Below are 27,074 nucleotides of genomic sequence, written 5' to 3' on the forward strand. Positions count from 1 at the left end.
TATTCACTGGAGTTAAGTTTGAAAACTTAAGTTTGACAAAAAATAAACTAACACTCTGAAATAGGGATGCACCGATCCACATTTTTTTACTTCTGATCTGATCCCGATACCTGAATTTGGATATCGGCCGATACCGATACTATTCCGATACCAGAGCTATGTTTGCTTTAATATTATTATTATCATTATTGTTGATTTTATATGATTCTAAAATAAACTCCTCTCAATCGGCAAGTATGATATTTATGTATTAGGGATGAAATGGTATGGAAATTTCACATCACGATTATAGTGACCCAAATTATCACGGTTATCAAATATTATCACGGTTTTGTTCAAATAAGATGAAAGTGTTCAAAAAGAACAGATGCACAAACTTAAAACATTTCAACAAGTTTTATATTTGAAAATCAACAAACAACAAATAAATCAAGCAGCTCTAAGCGCTTTTTAAGCTAGATTCTGTGGGATTTCCTTCCTTATAAATCGCCGTTGTCAATGGCAATGCATAAATCTCTTTTATATCTCTAATATACTGTATAATCTCTAATATTATCTCTGTACAGTCCCTGACAAAAGTCTTGTCGCTTATCTATTTTCTAGAAATACCTGATATTAACCATTAAAAAATAATTCATTGGTGTTAGAAATAGCTCATATGAAAAGCTAAAACCCTCCCAAATAATGTTTAATGCACTGAAATAAATAATTTTCACAGAAAAAATATTTATTATTTAATCAAGACAGAAAGGTCAAATTTTGGCAAGACAAAAGTTTTGTCGCCTATACAGAAATTGAACAAATTTACTGCAAATACAAAAATATGTCAGCAAATTAAGTTGTGGTGCTGTGAGATCCAAATTTAATATCTTGTATGACTTCCATGAGCTTGAAGGACTGCATCCATGCGGTTTGGCAAGGATTCATAAAATTTATTGATGAAGTCATCAGGAATAGCTAAGAAAGCAGTCTTGCATGCCTCCCAGATTTCATCAATATTCTTTGGTTTCGTCTTCCATGCGTCCTCTTTCATCCTACCCCACATATGCTCAATGATGTTCATGTCTGGTGACTGGGCTGGCCAATCCTGAAGCATCTTGATCTTCTTCGCCTTGAGGAACTTTGATGTGGAGATGGAAGTATGCGATGGATCACCGTCCTGCTGCAGAATTTGGCCTCTTTTATGGTTGGTAATATAAGAGGTAGCTAAGATTTCTTGATATTTTAGACTATTGATGTTGCCTTCCACTCTGCAGATCTCTCGCACACCCCCATACTGTATGTAACCCCAGACCATGATTTTTCCGCCACCAAACTTCACTGTTTTCTGGGTGAATCTCGGATCCATTCTGGCTCCAGTAGGTCTCCTGCAATATTTGCGGCGACTGTGGTGTAATTCAACAGAAGATTCATCTGAAAAATCCACCTTCTGCCACTTTTCCTGCGTCCATCCTTTCAGCAGGCTGTGGGCCTTGGCAAATGCCACACGGTTTTTCAGTTGTCTTTTGTTTAGTGCTGGCTTCTGGGCACTGATTCGACCATGGAGGCCATTTCGAGACGGAATCCGACAAACTGTTCTGGTTGACACAGGGACATCAGGTGACCAGGTCTCGTGGAGCTCTGCTGCAGTGGAAAATGGGCTGGCCTTGGATTTTCGAGCCAACAAACGGTCCTCTCCAGCAGTTGTCTTGCGGGGTCTGCCTGACCTGGGCTTGTCAAAAACGTCTCCAGTCTCTTCAAATCTTTTTTTTATCCTCTGTACTTGACGCTGAGACACATTGAAGGTGTCTGCCACATCAGCAGTGGATCTGGTCTTCAGCCTCTTGATAATCAAAACTTTAGTCTCAGGGTGAATCTTAGGCATGTTTGCAGAGGTCTAGTTGCAGTTGATGTGAAGGTCTAGTGTACTGGGGTTCTTTTTATACACACTTGAGACCTAATTGATCCATTATTAGTCACAGATGAAGCTCATATGACTAGGTGACAACACTTATGTCTTTGCAAAAATTGACTCAATGGGCTTGACCAAGCTGTGAATATTAGAATACTTTTTGAAAGTTTAGTTTTTCACTGAAACATTATCACAAAAGCTGGTGGGATTAAAATGAGCCATTTCTTGTAAAAAAAAAAAAAATCTTGATTAGAAATATATTTCAGCGGCACTTTAGGTCAATTTGTACACAAGCGACAAGACTTTTGTCAGGGACTGTATATTCTCAAGCAATATTCTCATCAGTGTTCTATCTGCTATGACACATTTAAATCTAGCATAGTTTGTGTATGAGCCCATCCCATACAATATCCTAGTGAAATAAAGCATATTTGTTTATTATGTTTATATATGTTTATTTTATTAAATATCAAAAATCCAAAAGGTGTGCATCATACCTGACACCTATAAACACTTTACAGTCAGTTTTATGACTAAGTCATTCTCTTCAAATACTATTGAAGTTAGAAACGTATACCAATGTTTTACATAGACTAACCATGTTCCGTACAACGATGTTCCGTACAAATGAACTTTTACGGCCAATCGCTGACTAAATCCTTACTGGTCATACATAAACTATATATCTGTCTTCATCATTTCTCCCTCTTTCACACCCGATCAAGCTAGAGACCTCACTGCAGTGGCATGCCGTTTGTTCCAGTGAGATTTCAGTAAATTTGCTAGGTGTGCCCACTGCGCTTGAAATTGGACTGCAGCTCGTGTGCATGGGGAGATAACTAGAGCAGCGAAAATGTACATTTTGATTTAATTTATGCTTCTCACAGTATTACAGTTTTTATAAAATGAATATTATGTTATCACACATTATTAAATATATGACCTCTTGTTGAATAAATGATTTGAAATAGGAATTTTTAAACGTCAATTGCAGGCGAGGACCGCTTGGCGCCACTCAGGCTGAGACAGGCAGTTTGAAGTTTACACATTGGTTTATCGTTACATTTTTTAAATCAAAGCAAATTGTTTGCATTTCTTTGTCTTTAGAAATGTATGGCAATATTATTCCCCGATGTTTCACATGATTCATGCTTAACTCACATGCCATAATTAATATCACGAAACAATGCATGGTCCGCTTATTGAACCTGCTAAATTAACTTACATTTTAACCTAACAAGGTATTCACCTTTAATATTTATTTAAATTATGTTTTCTACAGTTAAAATAAACAAACAGCTCACAATTGATCAGATAAATGTCCATTTTCGCTGTTGAACTGAAGTGACGTGTTTCTCCACTGGTTGGATCGGGAAAATCCGATACGTGAATTACGCTGGTATCGGTCCCCGATACCGATACTGGATCGGATCGGCCCCATCTCTACTCTGAAACTATACTCACTGGAGTTAAGTTTGAGAAGTTGACTGGCCCACTAGTTGTCAAACTTAATTCCAGTGAACATTTTTCTTTCAGGGTGTTAGCTTATTTTTGAAAGGTAATTTCTGTATTGGCAGATATCCTAATCGTTAGGCAATGTTTTTGAATATTTTCTAACATTGTTGTCCAGATCCAGTTGACTGAACACAGTCAGATGTAGTGGGGCATGTTGCCAAAGTATATAGGGAGAATTTTCACAATGGGGAACCTGCCAATAAAGACTCTTCTGCAAAATTTGAACAGTAAAAAATTAAAAAGCTGCAAAGTTAAAAGATAACATGCAAATAAACCTGTGACAACTTTCCCCAATAAAATATACTTTTTAAACAAACACACAAGCCCACTGCTAGAGAACACATACATTTAAGACAAACTACAAAATTCTTTCTTAGTGAGATTTTACCTGTGTGGGCTAGAATTATCTACTATTAAGAAGGGTTGCAAAAATGTGACTTGGATTTTCTTAAAACAAACTTTCTGAGATTGTGTCAATTCTTATCTTATTCTGTGGGACAGCTAGTGATCTTTATCAAACCAAAACCATAACAAATTGCCAGTAGAGTACAGTGTTGCAATATTTGTTGTTGCATAAATGATTCAAATTGTAAACTGAACTGTATTGGGGGAAAAACAGACAATAAATAATAATAATTAAATAAATAAATAAAAATTCCATACACCTGTTTGGCTTGCCTAGTGTCTGGGTGATTTGGTTAGATCTGTGGAGTTCCGATGAAAAATGTGTGGGGTGAAGACAAACTATGAGATTTGAGTCATCGCGTATAAGTCCTTATACGTAGAAGTATTTATCTGTCACAAAGTCATGCTTGAGGTAAGTCTTGTACTCTGTTTGTCTATAAAAGAGGCGTCTTTTGTGATTCACAATAGTGCTTAAAGATGAAGGACAGAACGCTTTGTAGTAAGAGTTATTTCACTTGCATTCGTCTACTGTCCATATGTCATGATTTTTTTTTTCTTATCTCTTAACTTTTTTTTTACAGAGTTATTGCTTGTAGTTCTCACATTACACTTTGTCAGGTCAATTGCAAGACTGGGAAATACAGAATGCCTCAGGATTATTAAAAAGGATTCCTATAATATAATAAAACTTCATGCGAAGGTAAGTCTTTATGCTGGTCATGTTAATGTTTAATGTTAATCGTTTATTGACATAAAATATATCTGCAATTTTCTTCTTTGTCAGGCTTATAATATCTCTTGTCACAACCAGGTAACTTTTTTCCCTTCCTAAATAAATACATTTAATATTGAAAATACAGACATTTTAATATTGCCTACTTAATTTTATTTTTCAAAAGCAAGAAAAAAAATTGTATGTGCATATTAAACTACACTCTAAAAAAATGCTGGTTTGTTTTAACCCAATGTTGGGTCAAATATGGACTAAACCAGTGGTTGGGTTGTTTTAACCCCGCGGTTGGGTTAAATATTTGCTTAAGAAAACCCAGTCGCTGGGTTAAAACAACCCAATTGCTGGGTTAGTCCATATTTGACACAACATTGGGTTGTTTTTTACCCAGAATTTTTTAGAGTGTACTAATAAATAATTGTTGAAGAAAAAAAAGAGAATAAATTGTTAATATTTTGCCTTGTTTTTTCCCCCAGATAAGTGTGAGAAGAAACATTTCGTGCATCTTAAACTGGACTTTAGCTGGAAACTGTAAAGTTTTTCAGGATATACAACAGATGATAAAAGACAGCAGTGTAAGAACACATATGTTACATTACATTAGCTAATTTTAACAATCAGCATTTTATTTATTTTTAATTATTCTGTTCTTTTCTATTGTTCTTACACTGTAGAACTGTCAAGTCTTTACATACATGCAATTTATTATTATTTATTTATTTATTTTCAGGAGAAATGTGCGAAAAACACAGTCAGACAGTCACCAAAGAATTGCTCGGATGAGTCCTTCCTAAAATGCTGGTGTGGTTTTATGTATCGCTCAATCAATTGAGGTTGACCTCTTCTAGAATCCCCACAGCCCTAGAAAATGGATTGATAGATGGATGATGTATTTGTAATTTTTTTATTTTCAAATATTTGCTTAACAGTTAAAAATGTGTTTTGTCTTATGGTAAATGCACTGTCAGACTTTTATTTTGTCATATATATATTTAATGTGTATATTAACAGACTCTCTATTAATATAGCTATATGCCATGTATATGTGTAGACAACAAAGTTCATGACAATAAAAAAATGCCTTTATAATCATTTAGTAAAGCCGTGTGTTCTCTTTTTTTTAACAAATGAAAAAAATGTTGGGTAAAAATTTTGATGATTAATGGTGAGAGTAGGAACCCAAAGTAGACTAGAGAGTTTCCAGACGAACTGTATTTAGTGTAACGCTATTTGACAACATCGGGTACCGATACAGAAATGTGGGGGAAACTGTGTTAAACATATATTCGTATTCCGTGCACAGTCACTTACGTTTGAGGTTTCTACTGGTGAAAATACATGATCGATATGTCTGCGGGAAAGAAAGGAAGCGTGATTTTCTCTGGATTCAGGGCGCTGGGGCTTTACTCTAATCATCTGGGGCACGTGCTTCGCTTCCATAAGAAACACGGAGAGTTCTATGTGGTCACTGCAGTTGGACAGTGTTTCCACACATATAATGTAAGTGCGAATTCAATAAATGGCATTCAGTCAAAATAACCTCTTACAAAATATTGCATGCTACTTTTTTATTATCTGGTCTGTTTCGAACTTCTTCCGTGGTAAAACCGTTATTTGAAGTACTTCAGTGAAGCATTTAAAATCCTTGGTAACATAACTTAATCTATAATCCATGTATGACCCGTGTCATGGTACTCTTGAAGGTGCCATAGTAGAATACAATTTAACAATTTAAATACCATGATAAAAATAATGACTGTGGTCTGGTTAATATCAAAGAGCGAATGGTACAGTGATTGTAGTACTATGGTATTGAGATTAATGTAACACGATATGTCCGCACCACCAATGTAAATACGATGGTAGTACCATGTCAAAAAAACAATGCAATACCGGTAACACTTTATTTTACAGTGTCCTTGTTACATGTACATATTATATTAATAACAGTAAATTATGTATAATTACATGCAACCAATCCTACCCTATAGTAACATTTGTTAATCAATATTACTCAATAATTATATAATTACACTGTAACAATGCCACCTTAAAATGAATTGTAACCATAATACAACATGGCAAACTATATAGGAGCTTTTCAATAAATATACCATAGTATTGGCATCACTGTACAACCACTTGGTACTCCAAGGTACGTCTAAAAAGAATACCATGTAACTACTGAGGTACTACCATACTTTTTGGACACTTTTTTTGGTAGCACAGTACCAGTAGTTTAGGCACTAAACCGGTTTAGATATGCATGTGACTTTTTGTGTTGTCTCAAAGTGACAGATTCATTTTGTGAATATTTTAGAAACACACAATTTTTCACCATGTTACATGTATTTATGTTGTCTAAATATGTTTTTCAGTATTAATTGTGTTTAGATAATATATGTGTGCTGTGTATAATTATGTATACATACACACACGCCCACTCACAGACACACATACAGTATAAACATGCTAATATTTCTTACATGCATGTGTGCGTGCATTTATATATAAATAATAATTATACACAGTACACACATATTATGTAAACACAAACTTTTATATTAATCACAATTAATTTTTCCCTTTGCACTAATATTAATATTACTCAGTATTATTTGCATAGCCACACTTTTTTAGATACAGTAAACAAATGTGGTGTTAAAATGAGAGTAATAATTAAAGTTGTGTAATAATAATAACTTCTGATAAATAAATAATATAATATTGCTTTTTATTAATTCATTTATGGTAATACTTTCTGTGCAATATAAAACGAACCCGTCTTTTTTGTGGCAGGTAAAGAAACTTGGAATCGTTGCCGTCAGTAAGTAGGATTCAGTACATTTATTCCCTGATTACTGCACTTTTTCTGGACCTACATAATCAACATATTATAGTTTCCCATATGTATTTGATTGAAACGGTTGTGATAACCACCTATACAGGTAATGCCCTCCCTGAAGACATTTCATTCCTGGCGGCAGATCGTATGCTTGTCTATGCTGCATATGGAAAACTTATCTCAGCTTTTGCAAAAAGCAAAGAGGTAACGTATAAAAGTAATTGCAACAAAATACTTAAAATACTCAATACTTAGCAATGTAATGTGCTCTTAACCCACGGTTTATTGTTCATCGACTACTATTAGTATGCCATTCAAGACTTTCATTCAATCTTAAGAACACAAATTAAGATATTAAGATCAGAACACAAATTAAGATCTTTTTAATTAAATCTGAGAGATTTCTTTATCTCTGTTGATAACTACACAACTTTGACACTTCACAAATGTCACAGAGATTGTAAAAACGAATTCATATGAATCAAAGGAGTTAAGTCCAAATTTTTTTTAAAGAGCCAATCGCTTTATATGATGACCATATTGTATTTAGTTTTTTATTCATTAATTTATTCTTTTTATTCATTGATCAGTGAATAAACAGAAGCTCAGCCAAATCAGCTTGATGCACGAGAACAAACCTCCTTAAAAGTTCAAACGTACTTCTGAACCTCATTGGTTCTTCCAGAAGCTCAAACTTGCTGTGAAACACAAGAATGAATCTCATTGGTTCTTGCAGAAGCTCAAACTTGCTGTGAAACACAAGAATGAATCTCATTGGTTCTTGCAGAAGCTCAAACTTGCTGCATAACCCGAGAATGAACTTCATTGGTTCTTGTGGAAGCTCAAATGTGCAGCTTAAAGGACAACTCCAGGGAATTTTGAAGTCTATCTTGATCGTTATATCTTTGTGAGTACAGTCTATAGAAGAAAAAAACCCCGAACCGGATTGGTGCTTGCAACACGGAGCTGTTACAGTTAATGCCCAGAGCCCCCACTCAGCTAAAACGGCAGCTTTGATTAGAATCTCTAATCTTTGAATCTTTTTGGAGGAACACGGAAGAGAAGACAATAGTGAATAAAATCATTGTTTTTGATATTTTTGGACCAACATGTATTTTCGATGCTTCAAGAGATTCTAATGATGTCACATATGGACTACTTTGATGATGTTTTTCTTCTCTTTCTGGACATGGACAGTAAAGTGGGCATTGACTGCATACGCTCTGGGACTAAAATATAAAATATCTTAAACTGTGTTCTGAAGATGAACAGAAGTCTTATGGTTGTGGAACGACATTAGATTGAGTCATTAATGACATCAATTTCATTTTTTGGGTGAACTAACCCTTTAACCTACACATTTGCTTACTTATGACACAGCAACACAGCTAAAAGTTTTCCTAATATTTAATATTTTCATATTTTTAATATTTTCCTAATATATAATATTTTGGACCTTTTATTGAAAGTAGCTTGCTTTTACCTGATGAGACATGCCTTCACAAGCACTCAAAACTAAGAGCTGTTTGTGATGTTTGAGTTGGAGAGGCACAACTCATGAAAGGAACATTTTCTTGTTATACCGCTAGGTTCCATTAGTGTCTCAGAAACTACTTCACCTTTTTAAGATGCATAAAACTTTTACTCTTGCATCCAGGTTGTTCACACATACACAGGCCATCAAGCTGATGTGCACTTACTGTTGCCTTTTGGAGATCATCTCATTTCTGTTGACAAGGACAATATTGTCATCATTTGGGATGTCGAGTCTGAGGGTTGGTTTGTTATTTTTGCTATGTTTACATTTCTTTCTCTCAGCAGAATCAAGGATATCTTAACAGTGTATTGTAATATGTTTTGTCAATCTTACTGCAGAAACATACCTGCAGATTTCATATGACAAAGCATCATTTGAGGTCTCTGCCATGATGCACCCGAGCACGTACCTGAACAAAATCCTGTTTGGAAGCAGTCAAGGAATTCTTCAGTTATGGAACATCAGATCAAAGTATGCACTTCTAATAAATGCATAATGTAGTTGACGATATTAGTGGCTTCTGTGACATTTAAAGTTAGTGTTTTATAGTGTTCTTTGAGCCATTAAATTATTAATTGTATGAAGATTATAATTTTTTTTAAATAAATTTGCAATATTTATAATGACTTCACAGTAAACATTTTTGGTACTAGTATTGATTACGAGTTGAAGCTCACCAAAACATGCCATGCAAGTCTTTTTTTCTATTTTGCTTGCAATTCTCATTATTCTCAATGATGATTGTTTTAAATAATAAAACAAATCTTCCTCTCTTAATCCAGCAAACTCCTGTGCACATTTCCTGGATGGGCATCTGCTGTAACTGTTCTTCAACAGGTTGGTCTCGTTACTTTCTTTCTTTTTATTCTTTACTCCATGTACATTTGAAACTACACATTCATAATTGACTGATTCATAAACGGCTCCTAAAAATAGCACAAACTGATTCCATGAACGTGGTTGAGTCGAGTAACTGACAGGTATACAAACAAATAAATGCACTGAATATATAACCTTTTCACAACACTATCAAAGATAATACAATCCTCTAAAGATATTGTGTCCCATTTACAGAAATGTTTTCAAACTTTTTTACTCACCTTTGACAGTACTGGCTGCCGTATGCTTGTGACCAATTGCATCATTACGTCAGCTCTGATTTTAAAATGCCATTGGTGCTCTGTGCTCATGTGTCTCATGACCGACTGTGTCATTTGAATGAATATGACTGAGTCATATATAACACACAGTAGGGCTGTGTATTGCCAAGACTCTGGCGATACGATACGTATCACGATACAGGGGTTACGATACAATATATTGCAATATATTGCGATATTGTAAGAGAGGCAATATATTGCGATATTTCTTTTTTGTGTGTTTTTGTTTTTTATAATTTAAAAGAATAAAGAACACAACCATAAGCCTAAAACACAAGACAAAGTATTTTATTTAATTAATACAGTATCATTTATATCACTAATCATATGCAATGTGCAATCTAAGTTGAGGGAAATGTAAAGTGACTGCAGGATTCTTTATGTGTATATGTTTTAAAGGTTCACAGTATAGCAGTGGCTATTTCACAACAGGAAGTGCAGTCCATTTCATGACTGAATGACTGTTTGTTTTATATTTAACACAGTAGAGCCGATCACACAGAACGCGTTTTTGCAGCGAGAAGCCTTTTTTGAATGGATTTCGGTTGGCAGAGAGCGTTATGCGCGCTGCTTATGCGCCCTGGGCGCCTCGCGTTTTTGAAGGAGCGCTCCGAGCGCGTGAAGTTGAAAAAAAGTCAACTCTGAGCAGAAAAGTGTGCAACATCATCACGCTTATGTTCTGTTGTCCAAACGAATGAATGAAGAGGCAGGCCTTCCGTTGTGTTGACCGTTACATTGATTTGACTGACAGTACAGGTGATTCGGGGGTTGCCTAGAAACATTAAAGCACATTCGAACCTGAAATACGTGTTCTGTGTGATCGGACCCTAAAGCTGCTTTCTATATAGCAGTCTATTGTATAAAGTGCTATTTCAAGTAATGTTACTGAACTGCAGAGCTGGTGCATCCATATCCACATCGGAATTATCTTTCGTTCTCCTGCCACCGCTGTCAGTTTTGGAGTGTGTTTATTTTGTTACTGAGAGGAAAGCGTGCAGGACATTCTATCGAAATGCTTCTCAGCATGATTCTTGTCGATTTCCTTAGTGGCTTCTTTTTAGTTGAAGCCAACATGACTCCACACTTCAGCTCTGTATACTGCAAGAGCGGCATAATTCTATCGTCTTGAGAGCTGGGTTTGCTAATGTAAACACTAGTGATGCACTTTTACCTTGCGCTTCTCTGGCTCCGCGTCAGTTACGTTCTGAGATAACATTGCCATCTAGTGGTTGGGTGTTATACAGTCTGTGGTTCAAACCGAACACAAAGCCACGAATCTTGGATGTAAATATATAAATATCGATACAGCGTTTTTGAGAATCGATACAGTATCGCCAAACATAATATCGCGATATTCACGTGTATCGATATTTTCTTACACCCCTAACACACAGTGTGTGTGTTCACGGAGCGGCGGATTGGATCGTCATTTCAGTGATTAAAACTTTAAGATCAACTCTGTTCTTCACATAAATGTATCGTATGACTTCAGGAGACTTGGAATGCAACACGAGTTAATACTTTTATTAACTCAGTCAGTTTTTGCAATAAATACCTGTGACTGTACTTTTATTTGCCTTTTATGTGTTTTATATTTTTGAGAGTGGGTAGGAGTGGAGTTAGTTGCTCTAAAATATAAAAGTGGCCTATAAATATTCATAAAATGCCTGTCATTGACTTACATAGACATCATGATCTGTGGACCCATCCCGGAATTTTCGGTGATTCCGTGAAATGAACATGGCTCAAAATCTGTGGCAATTTCACTGAATCACCGAAAATTCTGTGTTAAATTATATAAGACCAGTGCTGTGTTCCAGTTAGTTTTTATTATGCCCTTCACTCGCGAACTTCCCTCCGTCTGGTTCACTCGGATGTGCATCATTGCTTACGTTGCATGAGCGCCCACTACTAGCGGAACCTTTGCAATGGACTGAACTGGAATGACGCATCTAAGCCCTTGATCACTTGGAATCCATTATGGAGTGTATTTATTATCTATTTTTTACGAAATATTCCTTTACGAAATAGTTTAATGCAACATTCTATATGTATATAGGTGCATTTGGGTCGTTTTAAAAATATTGAAAAATATCATAGTTGTTTGTGGTGGGGTAAATTAAACGCGATATGCGGTGACGTCACAATCGCGTTGCATTGTGGTATATGAAGCTGCCTGAAGTGTACATATGAAGTAGAAAACTGGAAAAATATGCAATTCTGTCAATTCCGCCCAACCCCCGAAGTAAAACACTGTCGCAAACATGTAAGAAAGCTGTTGCCATATTGTTCCACTTTTACCATAATGCTGTTTAAAGAGTAAAGTACGATACAATTTTCAGTGATAAACCCTTACATACATTTTTCTGTTAATAACCCTCTGTCGATCCGACTGTCTGTAGGTGGGGATACAAAAATGGGAAAGTATAATCTGTAGTTGTGACCAAGCGTCAACCTCCCCCAGTTTCTGTTGAAGCCAATACAGAAGTAACTTAAACTGCAATTTTAATCTTGATTTTAATCAATTTTAAGCAATTATAATCAATTTTCATCAACTGGCCACTAGGGACAGGCTCCAGAAGGGAGCAGAATCTCATTGAGACCCATGTTAAAATTCCAAACTTGACAGCAGAAATAAAACATATTTACAGCCTGCTACAAATTGTTGTTTTGGTTTATACATTAATTTTGCTCTTCATGACAACTGTGAGGGGGCTGAATTTTTTTAATAACTTATTTACATTATATAAAGCCTTAAAATTATGCATAATTAAGGGCGTGGTCACTTTGAGTGACAGATGGATAGCCATTTATCCGCTGTTTGTTAGTCAGTGCGTCACCTCAGCTCCGCCCACGTCCTGCCTCTTCGCACGTTTTCTGCCATCCGGCCGTGAAGTGATGGCCAGCTCGTCTCTACTTTACACTTCAGAACTGCTCTTCGGAATCCTATGGGTGACGTCACGGACACTACGTCCATATTTTTTTACAGTCTAAGGTTGTCACAAATGACCTGTCAAAAGTCTGCAGAATTATACTACCGACTCTGATACAGACTATACTATATGATTGCATGTGAAGAGCTGCCTTTCAAATTTATCTCTCGCATATTACTAATGAAGAATAATGGACTGGATGTGTACAAGACATAAGACAACATTTATATGATGCACTGAGGAGGAGGCCAGACTACAGTCAATAGCTGAGTGATACTGACATAATTATGGTCTTCTTTGCCACTTTATAATTCTCAAGTTAAAAAAGATGTTCAGTTCCCACTTTAAGTGAACTTTAGTTCCCAGGACATCCACAAGATAGATGTATAAATGCTGATGCTGTAAAATGAAGACAGATATAAACACATGACAGGGTGGCTAAAATGAAGTGTTTAAAATGTAAAATATATGTTTATTTTTATGTGGCACTAAAACATAATTAAACACCAATTTTTTTCTTATAGGAGCCAATAGCTCCTTAATTTTTTGTGTGTGTCTTGAGCCCTAAGTAAACTATGCGTTCTGTCAAAATTAATCTCTTTAGAGTCCAGCTTTGGATGTTGTGGGTGTGGGTTTAGCATCTGGCCAGATCATCATTCACAATATCCGATTTGATGAAACACTGATGAAGTTCCAACAAGACTGGGGTCCGGTTACAGCTTTATCCTTCAGGACAGGTAATGTTATTACCTAGGCCTCATAAAATGTATACTTTACTTTTCCCTTTATATTTCACTTACTTTGTCCTTTCAGATGGGCATCCAATCATGGCATCTGGCAGTCCTATTGGACACATAGGGCTATGGGATTTAGAGGAGAAGAAACTAAATAGTCAAATGCGAGATGCTCATACAACCGCCATCGCTGGCCTCTCATTTCTTCAAAATGAACCCCTCCTGATCACCAACGGAGCAGACAATGCCATACGGGTTTGTGTTGTTAACTCGGGCTTGGTTGTCATATTGTAAATTATTTAGATGTGACAGTAGAATTTGAATGTGTATTATGATAGTAAACAATGGTGTGTGTGACATAGGTGTGGATTTTTGATGCTTCCGGAGGCGACGGCCGTCTTCTAAGACATCGGATTGGTCACAGCGCCCCACCAACAAAGATCCGGCACTATGACAAGAACGGCTTGCACATTCTTAGCGCAGGTACTGTCATAACTAGTACATCGTGAATATACAAGCCATATAAGTGCAGATAATTGTATTTAAGCATAATGATCATAATATTTTTATTTCTCATAATAGGTCAAGATGGTACTTTGCAGTCATTTTCAACTGTTCATGAAAGGTTAAACAAGAGTTTGGGACACGGTAATAACTACTTGGCATTTTCTTGTTAGGAATGTAAAGGTAAAGTGTGTAATGCCTGTATAACTAGCATCACCAAACAGAAGTGCACCAAAAAGAGTTTGATATTTACATTTTCTGAAGTGTTTTTTGATGTTTTGATGCTTTGTCGAATCCTTCTATATCTGTCTGTTAAACAAAGCACTGCTTTAAATAGGGATGCTCCGATCAGCGTTTTTGCCTCCGATATCGATTCCGATATCTGGAATTCAGTATCGGCCGAAACGCGATACTTAAATAAAAAAGGTTAATTACCTGATGAACAGTATGCCTCACTGTGTGGAAGACACTGGGATCATTCTTTTGTGAAAGGCATCAGGCAGGCTTGACTTAAACATTACTTTCTTAACTTTGTAAAATAAAATTACAAACAGACACAAATGTAGTGAGTTATTTATTAAATGATTGTGCACCAGTGCATTAATAGCTTTACTAGTAGACATTCAAAATAAACAGGAGTCAGGCTAACTCCTTCATCAATGACTCGTGACTATGAAAAAGCAAATAAATATATTTATAGATAATAAATATATACTATAAAATTAAAAGATATTTATTTTAAATTTGTAGCGCAGCTTTTTAAAAGGGTAGCAACATATGATTGCCATTAACAATCTTTCATGGTGCTAAAGTATTATAATATGAAAGGCTCCAATACAGAGCGGCACAAAGCGCGTATGTGCATCCCATGCTCAGGATGATGCGCTTGAAGCAACATGGAGTTACAACGTGCAGAGCTCCATCCGCATTGAAGTTCAAAACACAAAAGGAGAGATGTTGATGTGTAATGTAATATACTGTAGCTGTGCAATAGTTTATTGAGCCTTTTCTTTTAAAGGTGCCCTAGAATGAAAAATTGAATTAATCTTGCCATAGTGAAATAATAAGAGTTCAGTAGTTGGCAATATCCACTTATTGACTAGCTGTTTAAACAATTTCTGATTAAATTGAAAGTTTCTTAGAGAGACCGCATTGTCTAGACCAGTGGTTCTCAAACCTGTCCTAGGGACCCCTCACCATTGCACATTTTGCATGTTCCCTCATCAAACAAACCCAATTCAATGCTGCGTCCCAATTCGCCTACTTATACTACGTCCTAAAAGTATGTACTCTTTTTGTGAAGAAAAAGTATATACTTTTGAGTGTGTAGCAGAAAAGTATGCAAGCTTCGGGACATACTACTTCGCCATCTTTAACGGACTCTGTCGCTTAGTTACGTGCATCCCGTCACCGTTTATCTGCCCTGTCAATCATCGTCAGATTCGTCACAGTTCAAATCCTTCACATTCAGTTTAATCTCCTACCGTATCGGAGAGAAATGTAGCCGCTCGTTGATCTGCCATTTGTGGGTCTTTAATGCAGAGACTCTCCTCATGTGTTTGCAGTTTAAATATAATGATGCATTTAAAAGTTAATGGCCAAACGTGTCATTACAAAAGTTCTCAATGCTGCTACATGTGAAATATAATGTGACAACACTGAATAAATATATTTTTGTCAGGTTAAATATTGATAGGGTCACTCAAACCCCTTTATCTAAACTTCTCTACTTAACCGTCGAACTCGCACATCCGTCATGTTTGTAGTTTTTTAACGCTTTTTATCCGCGTTTGTAGTTCTAATCGAATCCTCGTCCAACTCGCAATGGGTTGTGGGCAATATCAGCCGTTAGAGTGCCCATCGATCCGTACTGTGAATTCGGACCGGAAATAGTAAACCATCCGGGAATCTTTGGAATACTCTTTTCAACATACTACGATTTGGGACATACTAATTCTATTTTCGAATACTATTTAGGATGTATAGTATGCGAATTGGGACGCAGGGCAAGTCTTGCAGTCTCTAGTAATGAGCTGATGATTTGAATCAGGTGTGTTAGATGAGGGAGACATGCAAAATGTGCACTGGTTAGGGGCCCCCAGGACAGGTTTGAGAACCACTGGTCTAGATAACGCAAGATGCTAGCACAGTAACAATAGGAAACACCAAGTACCATACAAAACTAAATAGCATGTCTAATGACAAAGGGTAATATTATGTTGTATTACAAAATACAACCGTAGATATGTTGCTTACAGATCGTCAGGGCCAGCTCTAGCTCTTTGGTTGCCCTAGGCGAGATGGAGTTTTTCTTTTCTAATATTTTCTCAATTTTAATTGAAAATAAATGCCTTTCCGATCTGATATGTGATGGGAAAAGGGAATAGAGCGAGTGTGGCAAAAGACAGACTTGAACCTCTTAATAACATCAAGACCCATGAATGCGAATTTTAGCAGGCAACGGTACCAAAATAACTCATATTCTACCCCCCCAAGCGCCCGAAGAACACCCACGAGAAGCTATTGTTTTGGCCTAGTAATGTTAGTTGGCGGGTTTTGTGGTAAAAAGTTGGCAACCTTGTCTGCACGCACGCTGGAATAAACAATCTTTGCCGGTGTTGTAAAAAAAAAAGTATTTAAGCATACACAGTTACTTACCTACATGATCATCATTTCAGAGAGAAATAGTTTAGGTGAATGAACACCATTTAGGATTGTATGAGAACAAATTTAACCAAGCGCCTTCGATGGCGTGGATGATTACGTCACTGTTTATTATCTGTCCATCATCGTCTAAAGCCCACCCTCATGATTTGATTGGTCTGAACAGTTTCTGTTCGGGCATAATTACACCTTTATGGATCAAGACCAGACCGAACTGTCCAAGCTCAAATGTTGTGGGCAGGGCTGAGTTCGGCTGGCATCCAGGCTAGGGCTACAATAACACAGAATATTATAAGCAAAATATTGGATTTGGACCGGTCTACTCCGACCAATACCTGATCCAGCAAAAATGGCAGTATCGGACCCAAAACCCGATCTGAATAGTGGATTAGAAGATCACTAGTTTTAAAACAGTCTTCACACTGTTCACCAAGTCAGCCTACAATTGTCTTTTTTTTTGTCTTAGCCCATTTAATTTGGAATTTTAAAAATTTGGTGTTTTTAAAATTGCACACTTCACCTTTTAAGCACTTAATTATGGGCATCACATTGTAAAAGCAATTGATGTTATATTGTTTTGCCCCAAGTAGTATCTTCAGTGTTTGTTTTTGTTTTTACCAACAGGAACCCTCAACAAAACAAAAGCTAAAAAAAAAGGTGTGAGGTACGACATGGAAAAACTTCCAGCCATCACAACTTTTGCCTCAGGTGTGATAAATGATTTCCTTATTAAATTAATAATGTATCTTTTTAAAATGATTAGATGAAAATTCTGTCATCAGTTACTTACTCTCATGTCATTTGTTCATCTTTGGAACACACTTAAAGATATTTTTAATATTCTGTCATTTATTTTTGTCCATTCATTTGAAGGTCCACAAAACCAAAATGTTCAAGCTTCTAAAAGTACATTAAGATGTTATAAAAGTAATCTATATGAATCAAGTGATTTGGTCCAAGTCTCACTTTATATTTTGAAAAGTTTTAATTTAGGCTTTAATTCGCATATAAAATTTGATCAAAACGCATGCATAGAGCACATCAAATATGGTAAATGGAAGCTCAATCATGCATGACCTACCTCATCGAGGACAAACCTCATCATTTCCCACAAGTCATTCAGGCACGTTTGGAAAATATGAAAATCCTTAAAATGTCTTCGTTTTTCAAAAACGAACGAAAGTCTTTTAGGTTTGAAACGACATGACGGTGAGTAAATGTTGACAGAATTTGAATTTCTTTAATTTAGTTTTAAACTCTGAGGTCATCTCTTTATATACAAAACAGTGTTAGAATTCCCTTAGATATAACTCAATACGACTAAAACATTGAAAGTCATAACTGTGTGTAATCCTGCTGATATGCATTTAAGCCTACTGATGTTATTTTCTATAGAAACGGCTCGTCAGAGTGACTGGGATGGCATTATTGCATGCCACCGTGGTTTGCTTATGACTACGACATGGAACTACCAGAAAGGTTCAATGGGTGCTCACAGGTTGGAGCCTGAACGCTTTAACAGGAATCCCATAATCAATGTCCACGCAACTGTAAGTGTGTAGATGTGATTTGTGTTTACATGATCATTAAGCTAAATAGCGGATGACTTTCAATCAGATTTGGTCATATGTTGTCCAGGCTGTGGATATCACCTCGTGCGGGAACTTTGCAGTGATCGCACTGTCTTCAGGACACATTGATGTGTACAACATGCAGTCTGGTTTTCATCGAGGGAAATATGGAGAGGACAAGGGTAAGTTAACCAAACCTGAACATATGGGGTAAAACATGTGTCAATTCTAGTCTGATCTAAATAGCACTTTGTGTGTGTGTGCAGCACATGAAGGGCCTGTGCGTGGGGTTGCTGTGGATGCGTTAAACCAATTGACTGTTAGTGTGGGAGCAGATCACCTTCTGAAAATCTGGAAGTTTAAATCTAAGGAGCAAGTTCATAACCACAGCCTGCCAGCCGCCCCAGCATCATCTCAGCTTCACAGGGACAGGTATTAGAGACATTTAAAGGTGCAGTAAGTGATTTCTGAGAAACACTATTGACATTTGAAATCACCACAACAAACACCGCCCTACCTAAAGGGATCACAGTCCTGTCTTGATAGCTCCGCCCCAAAATATGCAATACTATGCAACACGGGTACCTCCGCCATCATGAGTGTATACAACCCTTACTGCTGATTGGCTACATGTGTTTTGGTGCTCAGTCCAATCCACTTTCATCAGCGTTCTTAGAAATTGCTTACTGCAACCCCATTTTTCATTTAAAGGGCAGAATGAATAAATAACATTTTGAAAACATGTTTTTATGGTACAGAAGATTTGACCCTCTAGCGGTTGAAGCATGAATCTGTAAGTGGAGCATTATTTTGGTAATTACGTGAGATGGGCTTCCGCTCAGCTCTTCAGCGTGGATGAACATGATGACTTGAGGCTTTCCCGACAGTGTACCTGTTGTGATTTATTACATTTTTCCATCTGATCATGGTTATTTGATTTAACTGTGATTATTTCAGCCAGTTGTGATTATTGTGCTCTTTCAGAAGACACAAGAGGCAGATGTATACCAAAAGACACAAAGTTCACACTCATTTGTGACAATTATTTAATGAACAAAGCACAAAAAAATCGTCATTCAAATTTCATAATCGTGTCAAAATCACAAAATCACTAACAATTGTTTTTAAAAGGGTCCTATAAGGTAGTCTGATGTGGTCATACTCAATTCTAGTCAGAATATAAGTCTGATACTACTCCATTGGGCTTTGATTATGGGGGCGTATTTCAATCGACACAGGAAAGACCTCAATTGGATAGACCTACAACCAATAATATCAGAACCCATACCCATAATATCACCTACAACAATCAGAACTACAGACTACAGATCTACAGATGCTAAAGACATCTTTCCCATCGACAAATGCCTTGATCGGGTCCTCTGTTCCTCTTTTAAAATTAATGCGCTGACGATATCTTCTATAACAGACGCGATGGCGGAATCTACACATCTCAGTTCTTCAACAACTGCCAGTGGCGTAATTTTGTTTTAAAACGTGGGTGGGACAGTCTCACGAAAATGCGTGAATTTCGTGATTTCACCGGAATAAATATAAAGTCTCCGCAACAGCGTTACAGTCTGTGTGAAGACTGCATGCGCGAGCCACAAGAGAAATCTGCACCACTGATTACAGCGGCAATGAGCGCCAGATCGCCTCTTATTTAACAAACAAACTAAATGATGTTCTTCTAGTTAACCAGAGATGTTTTGTTTGTATTAGTTAGCTTCATCCGTGCAGCAAGTGGTGGAGACATATTCCACCTGCAAATTACGCCTATGACAACAGCCATCATTGTTGTAAACTAATTCAACCCAAGCGTTCTTTGATGACGTGGCTGATTACGTTTCTGGTGATAATCTGTCAATCATCTCCCTGACAATGTGATTGGTCCGAACAGTTTCTGTTCGGGAATAATAACTCCTCTACGGATCGAGTCCAGACCGAACTTCCTGACCTAAAAATGTTGTGGGCGGGGCTAAGTTCGGCTGGCATCCAGGCTACCTGTAAGGCCCATTTTTACGATGTAAAAATGTGTATTTTTAACATGTAAAACAAGTCTCTGATGTCCCCAGAGTGTGTATGTGAAGATTTAGTTCAAAATACCTCACATATATTTTTTATAGAATGTTAAAATTGTTGAGGGCGTTGTTTTTGTGTGTCCTTATAAATGCAAATGAGCTGCTGCTCCCTGCCCCCTTTCAAGAAGAGGGCGGAGCTTCAAGAGCTGGTGTGTTGCTCAGCTCCAGCAAAATAGGATTACCTCATGCAAACATGCTGAAACTGTTAATCCTTTTATGTTCAATCTGGAGTTGGACAATGATGGAGAGACTCAAGAAAAACTGACAACATGCAGAATGCAACTAGGTCTAGGTATTGATTCAAATGTTTCGATTCGATTTCATTTCATAATTTAAAAAAAAAAAAATCATCAAGTTTTTTAAATTTTCATTTAAGGAATACAAATATCAATTAAATATCAAATTTTAAGGATCAAAGGGAATAGAACAAAAACAAAAGGAACACCCTCTCCCAACCCCATGTGAGTCAGACCAAAAGTAAACAAATAAATGTAGGAGGTGAAGAGTCTTTCCATTTGTTCAATATTAACCTTCTGGCCAAAAATGAACTGAAAGCAATCACATCAGACTGGGATCTGCTTAGGCTACTATCTTGTCTAGCAACTCCAAATATTGCTGTCAACATGGATGGAGCAATGAATTTATTTCATTGACCAAAACATATGATATAAAGTGGCAGGAGCTTGTTTACGTCTGTCACATGTAGGATTCACATCATTTTTGATCTTAGCCAAACTATCTTTAGACCAATGTAGACGATGTACAATTTTAAACTGAACAATTGTATGCCTGAGACTAATAGAAGATGAAACTATTCTCAGGATTATTTCCTGCCAAACTCCATCTGATATTTGATCCTCCATTTCTTTTACCCATTTGTGTTTTAAAGATTCTAAAGCAGTCAGATTGTGTAAATGAAGTAGGCTATAGACTTTGCTTATGGATTGTTTTACACCACACCTGAATAGAATCAATGAGAGATTGACGAGGAAAGCAGGGGAAATGGGAAGGGAATTCGATGACACAAAGCTTCTAAGCTGTAGATACCTATAGAAGTGTGTTAGGAATAGAGAATTTCTGGACTAACTGTTCAAAGGAGGCAAATGTGTCATCCAAATACAGATCATGCAATGACCTAATGCCATTTTTTGACCATGTAACAAATGCTGTATCTGTCGCATAATTTTAAATTCAACATAAGTTTACAAGTGGGTAATTGAAAAAAGAAATTAAGAGCACACAACTGTATATTAAGCTTGTTTTTTAGTAAATAAATGCACTTGGGTGCATTAAAACAATACTCATCTCTATATTTCAAATGGAATTCATACAGTTATGTTAAATACAATACAATTTTGATGCAACTTTATTCTAAAAAATGTATCTGAGAAGTATTATATACAATGTAGTTTTTATTGATATTTTGATGTATTTATTCTAAAACATAAAAAGGATATTAGATGAATTGCAGCAATTTTCAGTACTCAGCAATTTTCCAGTGCTTTTCTTGCGATTTTGCCGACCATCATGTGTGCAGTTACTCTCTATACACGAGAAGCACATTCATACCTGGACACAAGTAGTTGCCGCAGTAACGACCAACAGTAACTTAAATGTAATAAAATAACACAAATCAAATATACTTTTTCAGTTATTGCACTTTATAGGCAAGGGCTGGCATATTTTTAAAATTGATTGCTCAGGTAGGCTGTGGCATTTAAACAATGCCCAATTGGCACTAAGGGGCCTAAAGTGTGCCAAGAAAACATCCCCCACACCATTACACCACCACCACCAGCCTGCACAGTGGTAACAAGGCATGATGGATCCATGTTCTCATTCTGTTTATGGCAAATTCTGACTTTACCATCTAAATGTCTCAACAGAAATCGAGACTCATCAGACCAGGCAACATTTCGGGTCTTCAACAGTCCAATTTTGGTGAGCTCGTGCAAATTGTAGCCTCTTTTTCCTATTTGTAGTGGAGATGAGTGGTACCTGGTGGGGTCTTCTGCTGTTGTAGCCCATCTGCCTCAAGGTTGTGCGTGTTGTGGCTTCACAAATGCTTTGCTGCATACCTTGGTTGTAACGAGTGGTTATTTCAGTCAAAGTTGCTCTTCTATCAGCTCGAATCAGTCGGCCCATTCTCCTCTGACCTCTAACATCAACAAGACATTTTCGCCTACAGGACTGCCGCATACTGGATCCTTTTCCCTTTTCACACCATTCTTTGTAAACCCTAAAAACGGTTGTGCGTGTAAATCCCAGTAACTGAGCAGATTGTGAAATACTCAGACCGGCCCGTCTGGCATCAACATCCATGCCACGCTCAAAATGACTTAAATCCCCTTTCTGTCCCATTCTGACATTCAGTTTGGAGTTCAGGACATTGTCTTGACCAGGACCACACCCCTAAATGCATTGAAGCAACTGCCATGTGATTGGTTGATTAGATAATTGCATTAATGAGAAATTGAACAGGTGTTCCGAATAATCCTTTAGGTGAGTGTACATGCTTAAGTGAATGCTCAAGTTAAATACAATGATCATAATGCAAGGCAAGCATTCGCATGTATGTGGTCTATTTTTAACGGTTGTGTACTTGGCATTGGGGGTGATGCTGAGATTGAAGCTGTTTTGTAGCAGGCCAAGACAACAGACTACTTTGCTGTTATTGGTGCTGTAATATCACTAGTATTGGAGCTGTTATTTAGGGTGCGTTCACACTTGTAATTCGGTTAGTTTGGTTTGTTTGGTCCGGACCAAAAAACAGAAACGAAACATATAGTCCTGGTCCGCTTAGCGTTCACACTGGCATTTTTAACAGCGAACCTAAAGTTACCGAACCAAAGGCATAGGGAGACGGTAACAACCCTATTGGTCAGCTTATATGACGTAGGAGATGCTTACCGAACATTCAAAACAATAATGTGTGCTGGATTAAACAGCATCATTTTATGCGTGTCCATATGCATTTTTTTTTTTTTTAGCCGCTGAGAACTCATGAAGAGCTCATAAAATGTTCAAAACATTCAAAACAGCAGCAGTATTTCCTCCGTTGTGCAGAAAAGAGATGGGCGTCTCTTATGCAAAAGAAACAGCCGTTCTGTCGTCTGTACCTGCTAATAATGGGCAACACAGGTCCTTTGATAAGAAGAACCAGGTTTTTTCTAGCATTTTCGAAACCAAATATTGATGAGGCACTTCCTCGTTGCTCCACGTTTGCCCTCTAACGTTAAAGTTATTCATTTTGGATACACCGTTCTTTCCGCGTCTTCAAATCAGCTGACTATGTGTCGCATCTTGTGACATTACGTCCGGTTTTTGGTCCGTTTACATGTCTTTGGCCCGTGTTGCGTCCATATATCAATCGAACCGCACCAGAGTTCGTTTGGAAGCGGGCCGAGACCCATCTTTTTAGTGGTCTCGGCCCGCTTGTTTGGTGCGCACCAGGGTTCGGATGGCAGCGTTCACATATGTTCAAATGAACCGCACTAAACGAGCAATCACACCAGGGTTCGTTTTAATCGAACCACACATGACAAGTGTGAACGCACCCTTAGTGTTAAGTAAGCCTATTATAGTTGTGTTAGGTGGCTTATCTTATAGTTCTCCTTTTTAATCCATTTAGAAAAGCACCACGTTTTATTTTATGTCATCATACTTGATCGTTCAACTATTCGTGTAATTGTATTTAAATAGGGAAGAAGTGGAGGCGTTTGGTCGCTTCTAACTTGATCTCTGTTTGGTACCACAGTGAATGAACTGGGCTTAGTGGGCTAAGCTAAATGCTATCAGATTGTCACCGGGCGATAGTGAGATTAAGTGCATGCACTGAGACGAGAGGTATGTATCAACTTGTTTTAGTTAAGGGAATAACATAGTTTAATATGAAAAAGTGGTGAAGTATCCCTTTAAATCAAAAGAATTGTCATCCTGTTTTGATAAATGAAATCCGAAAATCCAAAAAACAAAATACCTTTTTGGTGAGGTTACAATGCAAAATAAAAGCATTGTATAAGAAAATGTTTTATAAAAACAAAACAAAAAAAACATAATTGAGTGTAATTTAAGTGTTTGTACAAATCAGATCATTTTTACCTTCAATATTATAGTAGGCTAATGTAGCCTGGTATAACACTGGTTATTCAATAAACAGATATTAATATTACTAAACTCTACTTAAAAGAAATTTAAATTCCAAATTGATCCATATAGTTATACACATTTTATTGTGACTTAGTATCGTATAATGTATCGTGACATTGTTGGGGATGCACAGCCCTACTACTTACATGTTTCAAGTGATTTCTTTCAAGTGAAGCCGTATTTGAGCCATATTCGATGAATGATAGGAGAATGTTTGGATTTCTTGCCCTTAACAATCTGTCCATCACAGCCTGCTTGAATTTGCCACTTCCTGTGGAATTTTTTTTTGTGCAACTAACTGACTAATAAAATTTTGACCAAGCCACTACTAGTCGATTAACTGTGAGACGACTGTTAGGGGGCAGCCCTAATTACAATTAAATGTTACATGTGTTGGTAGATGCAATCAACACTTTTGTGTTTCTGAATCTGGAAAAACATGATGCATGTGTCTTGAAGGACAACAACAAAAAAGTGAACAGGCAGAGATTAACAAACAGCGTTGAAAAATTATCATGCATAATACAATGCTGTGATTGGATAAAGAGTTGTTGTCATGAATAATGTGGTGAAAAATCGATAATGTAAATGCGTACACTCTAGGCACGACAGCCAATCACTACTCCTGATCAATTCATATACATTACTTTTAACAAAGCAAAGCTGAATGTTGGTTTAGCTTTGCTTTTTTAAACCGGAAGGACGAAATGGCTCTGAAAAAATATTTAAAAAATCACCACTTTTTTTTTTTAAAGGGGACATATTATGCCACTTTTTACAAGATGTAAAAAAAGTCTCTGATGTCCCTAGAGCAGGGGTCTCAAACTCAATTTACATGGGGGCCGGTGGAGGTAGACTCTGGGTCAGGACGGGCCACATGAAGTATTCTGCAAAAAAAACAATAGCACAACTGATCCAGTCTTTTCTTAATCTTTATTATTAACAGTTCTTCAACATGAATATTTCTTCTGAATTGGAACATTGCTTTCTGAACATGAATGGTTAATATAGGCTTATCCTGCCTACTAATTATTATAATTTTTTTTTAAATATATCCTATAGAAATTAAATCATTATGTACTACTGAAATAATAAATGTTTTATTTTTTATTTAAAATAATAGACTAATTCAAAGCAAGGCCTTAACCAGGTCAAACAGGACAGTGAACGAAATTCTAGGTCTAATTCTAGTTGGGAAATAATCTATTTGGGACTATTTGCAAACAATATTTGCATTAATTTGCGTCAAATATATTATTATTCCCGAGATTCTTCGCATGAGGGAATAAATACGTACATCCGCTGCATATCTTTGAGTTCCTCAGTCTAATAGTAGACTTTTAGTAAATCGTCTCAAATGTTTCGATTTCTAATCTGCTCTTATATAGTTTTCTTCTTCATTAAGATGTTCATCGATGATAATTGTATATTAAGAGCATGGACACATTGCATTTTGTGTGCATTTGTGTGTGGCATTTTGTTTTGTGATTTCACAGGAAAGAATAGTCTCTCTCCGTAACGGCATTAATCAATAGATTGACGCACTCGTGTGTGTGTGTGTGTGTGTGTGTGTGTGTGTGTGTGTGTGTGTGTGTGTGTGTGTGTGTGTGTGTGTGTGTGTGTGTGTGTGTGTGTGTGTGTGTGCGCGTGTGTGTGTGTGCGCATTTTGTTTTGTGATTTCACCAGAAAGAATAGTCACTCTTAATAACGGCATTAAGCAATAGATTGACGCACTCGTGTGTGTGTGTGTGTGTGTGTGTGAAGCTGGTCTGAAGACTGTAAAAGCCAAAGAGAATGTAAAAGCCAACTTAGATTTGATTGGCCATCTGAGAGCTGTAAGACCACGTTCATTTGGACTGTCTGATCAGCCTCTGTTCCTGTCAATCACAGGGTGTCAACCAATTACACTGCATGAGGGAGGGCCGAGCTAACTCTCTCATACACACACACACACACACACACACACACACACACACACACACATGAAGTGAGGCAGAAAGCGTTGCAAGCACGGTACATGCAACGACTCCGCAAAAAGATGGTTTTCAGAACAACGCGCGGGCTGCACTAACACTAAACTTTGATGACACGAAGGGGGCCACAAAATATCATCCTGTGGGCCGTGAGTTTGAGACCCCTGCCCTAGAGTGTGTATGTGAAGGTTTAGCTCAAATCTAAAACTCTTATCATGTTTTATAGCCTGTTGAAATTATTGCTTTTTTGGGGGGTGAGCAAAAACTCCTGCAACAAAAACAGAACAGAACTAACAGTGTTCAGTTCAACCTGAACTCGGACAATAATGCCTACAGAGCCAGTGAATAAATGCTGCATGGAGATAGAACAGGTATAGTTTAG

The 27,074-nt window shown here is 37.1% G+C and overlaps 1 protein-coding gene and 1 long non-coding RNA gene across 2 annotated transcripts in view; both read left to right on the forward strand.

Annotated features, from left to right (window-relative positions):
- Positions 1 to 4,520: 4,520 nt before the first annotated feature.
- LOC137071782 (uncharacterized) lies at positions 4,521 to 5,413 on the forward strand. Its single transcript, XR_010904493.1, has 3 exons — positions 4,521 to 4,622; positions 5,018 to 5,116; positions 5,272 to 5,413. It is a non-coding gene; the product is annotated as an uncharacterized lncRNA (long non-coding RNA).
- Positions 5,414 to 5,736: 323 nt separating this feature from the next.
- wdr36 (WD repeat domain 36) overlaps positions 5,737 to 27,074 on the forward strand; it is a 29,124-nt gene continuing 7,786 nt past the window's right edge. The window contains exons 1-14 of the mRNA XM_067437875.1: positions 5,737 to 6,041; positions 7,341 to 7,368; positions 7,490 to 7,590; positions 9,044 to 9,161; positions 9,262 to 9,394; positions 9,706 to 9,760; positions 13,621 to 13,753; positions 13,830 to 14,005; positions 14,113 to 14,233; positions 14,333 to 14,398; positions 17,543 to 17,626; positions 18,314 to 18,468; positions 18,557 to 18,671; positions 18,756 to 18,921. Coding sequence (XP_067293976.1) covers positions 5,880 to 6,041; positions 7,341 to 7,368; positions 7,490 to 7,590; positions 9,044 to 9,161; positions 9,262 to 9,394; positions 9,706 to 9,760; positions 13,621 to 13,753; positions 13,830 to 14,005; positions 14,113 to 14,233; positions 14,333 to 14,398; positions 17,543 to 17,626; positions 18,314 to 18,468; positions 18,557 to 18,671; positions 18,756 to 18,921 — 1,613 coding nt within the window. The 5' untranslated portion in view covers positions 5,737 to 5,879. The remainder of the gene's footprint in view (positions 6,042 to 7,340; positions 7,369 to 7,489; positions 7,591 to 9,043; positions 9,162 to 9,261; positions 9,395 to 9,705; positions 9,761 to 13,620; positions 13,754 to 13,829; positions 14,006 to 14,112; positions 14,234 to 14,332; positions 14,399 to 17,542; positions 17,627 to 18,313; positions 18,469 to 18,556; positions 18,672 to 18,755; positions 18,922 to 27,074) is intronic.

Source organism: Pseudorasbora parva, chromosome 3 (genome assembly GCF_024679245.1).
Source record: "Pseudorasbora parva isolate DD20220531a chromosome 3, ASM2467924v1, whole genome shotgun sequence".
NCBI classification, from domain to species: Eukaryota; Metazoa; Chordata; class Actinopteri; order Cypriniformes; family Gobionidae; genus Pseudorasbora; species Pseudorasbora parva.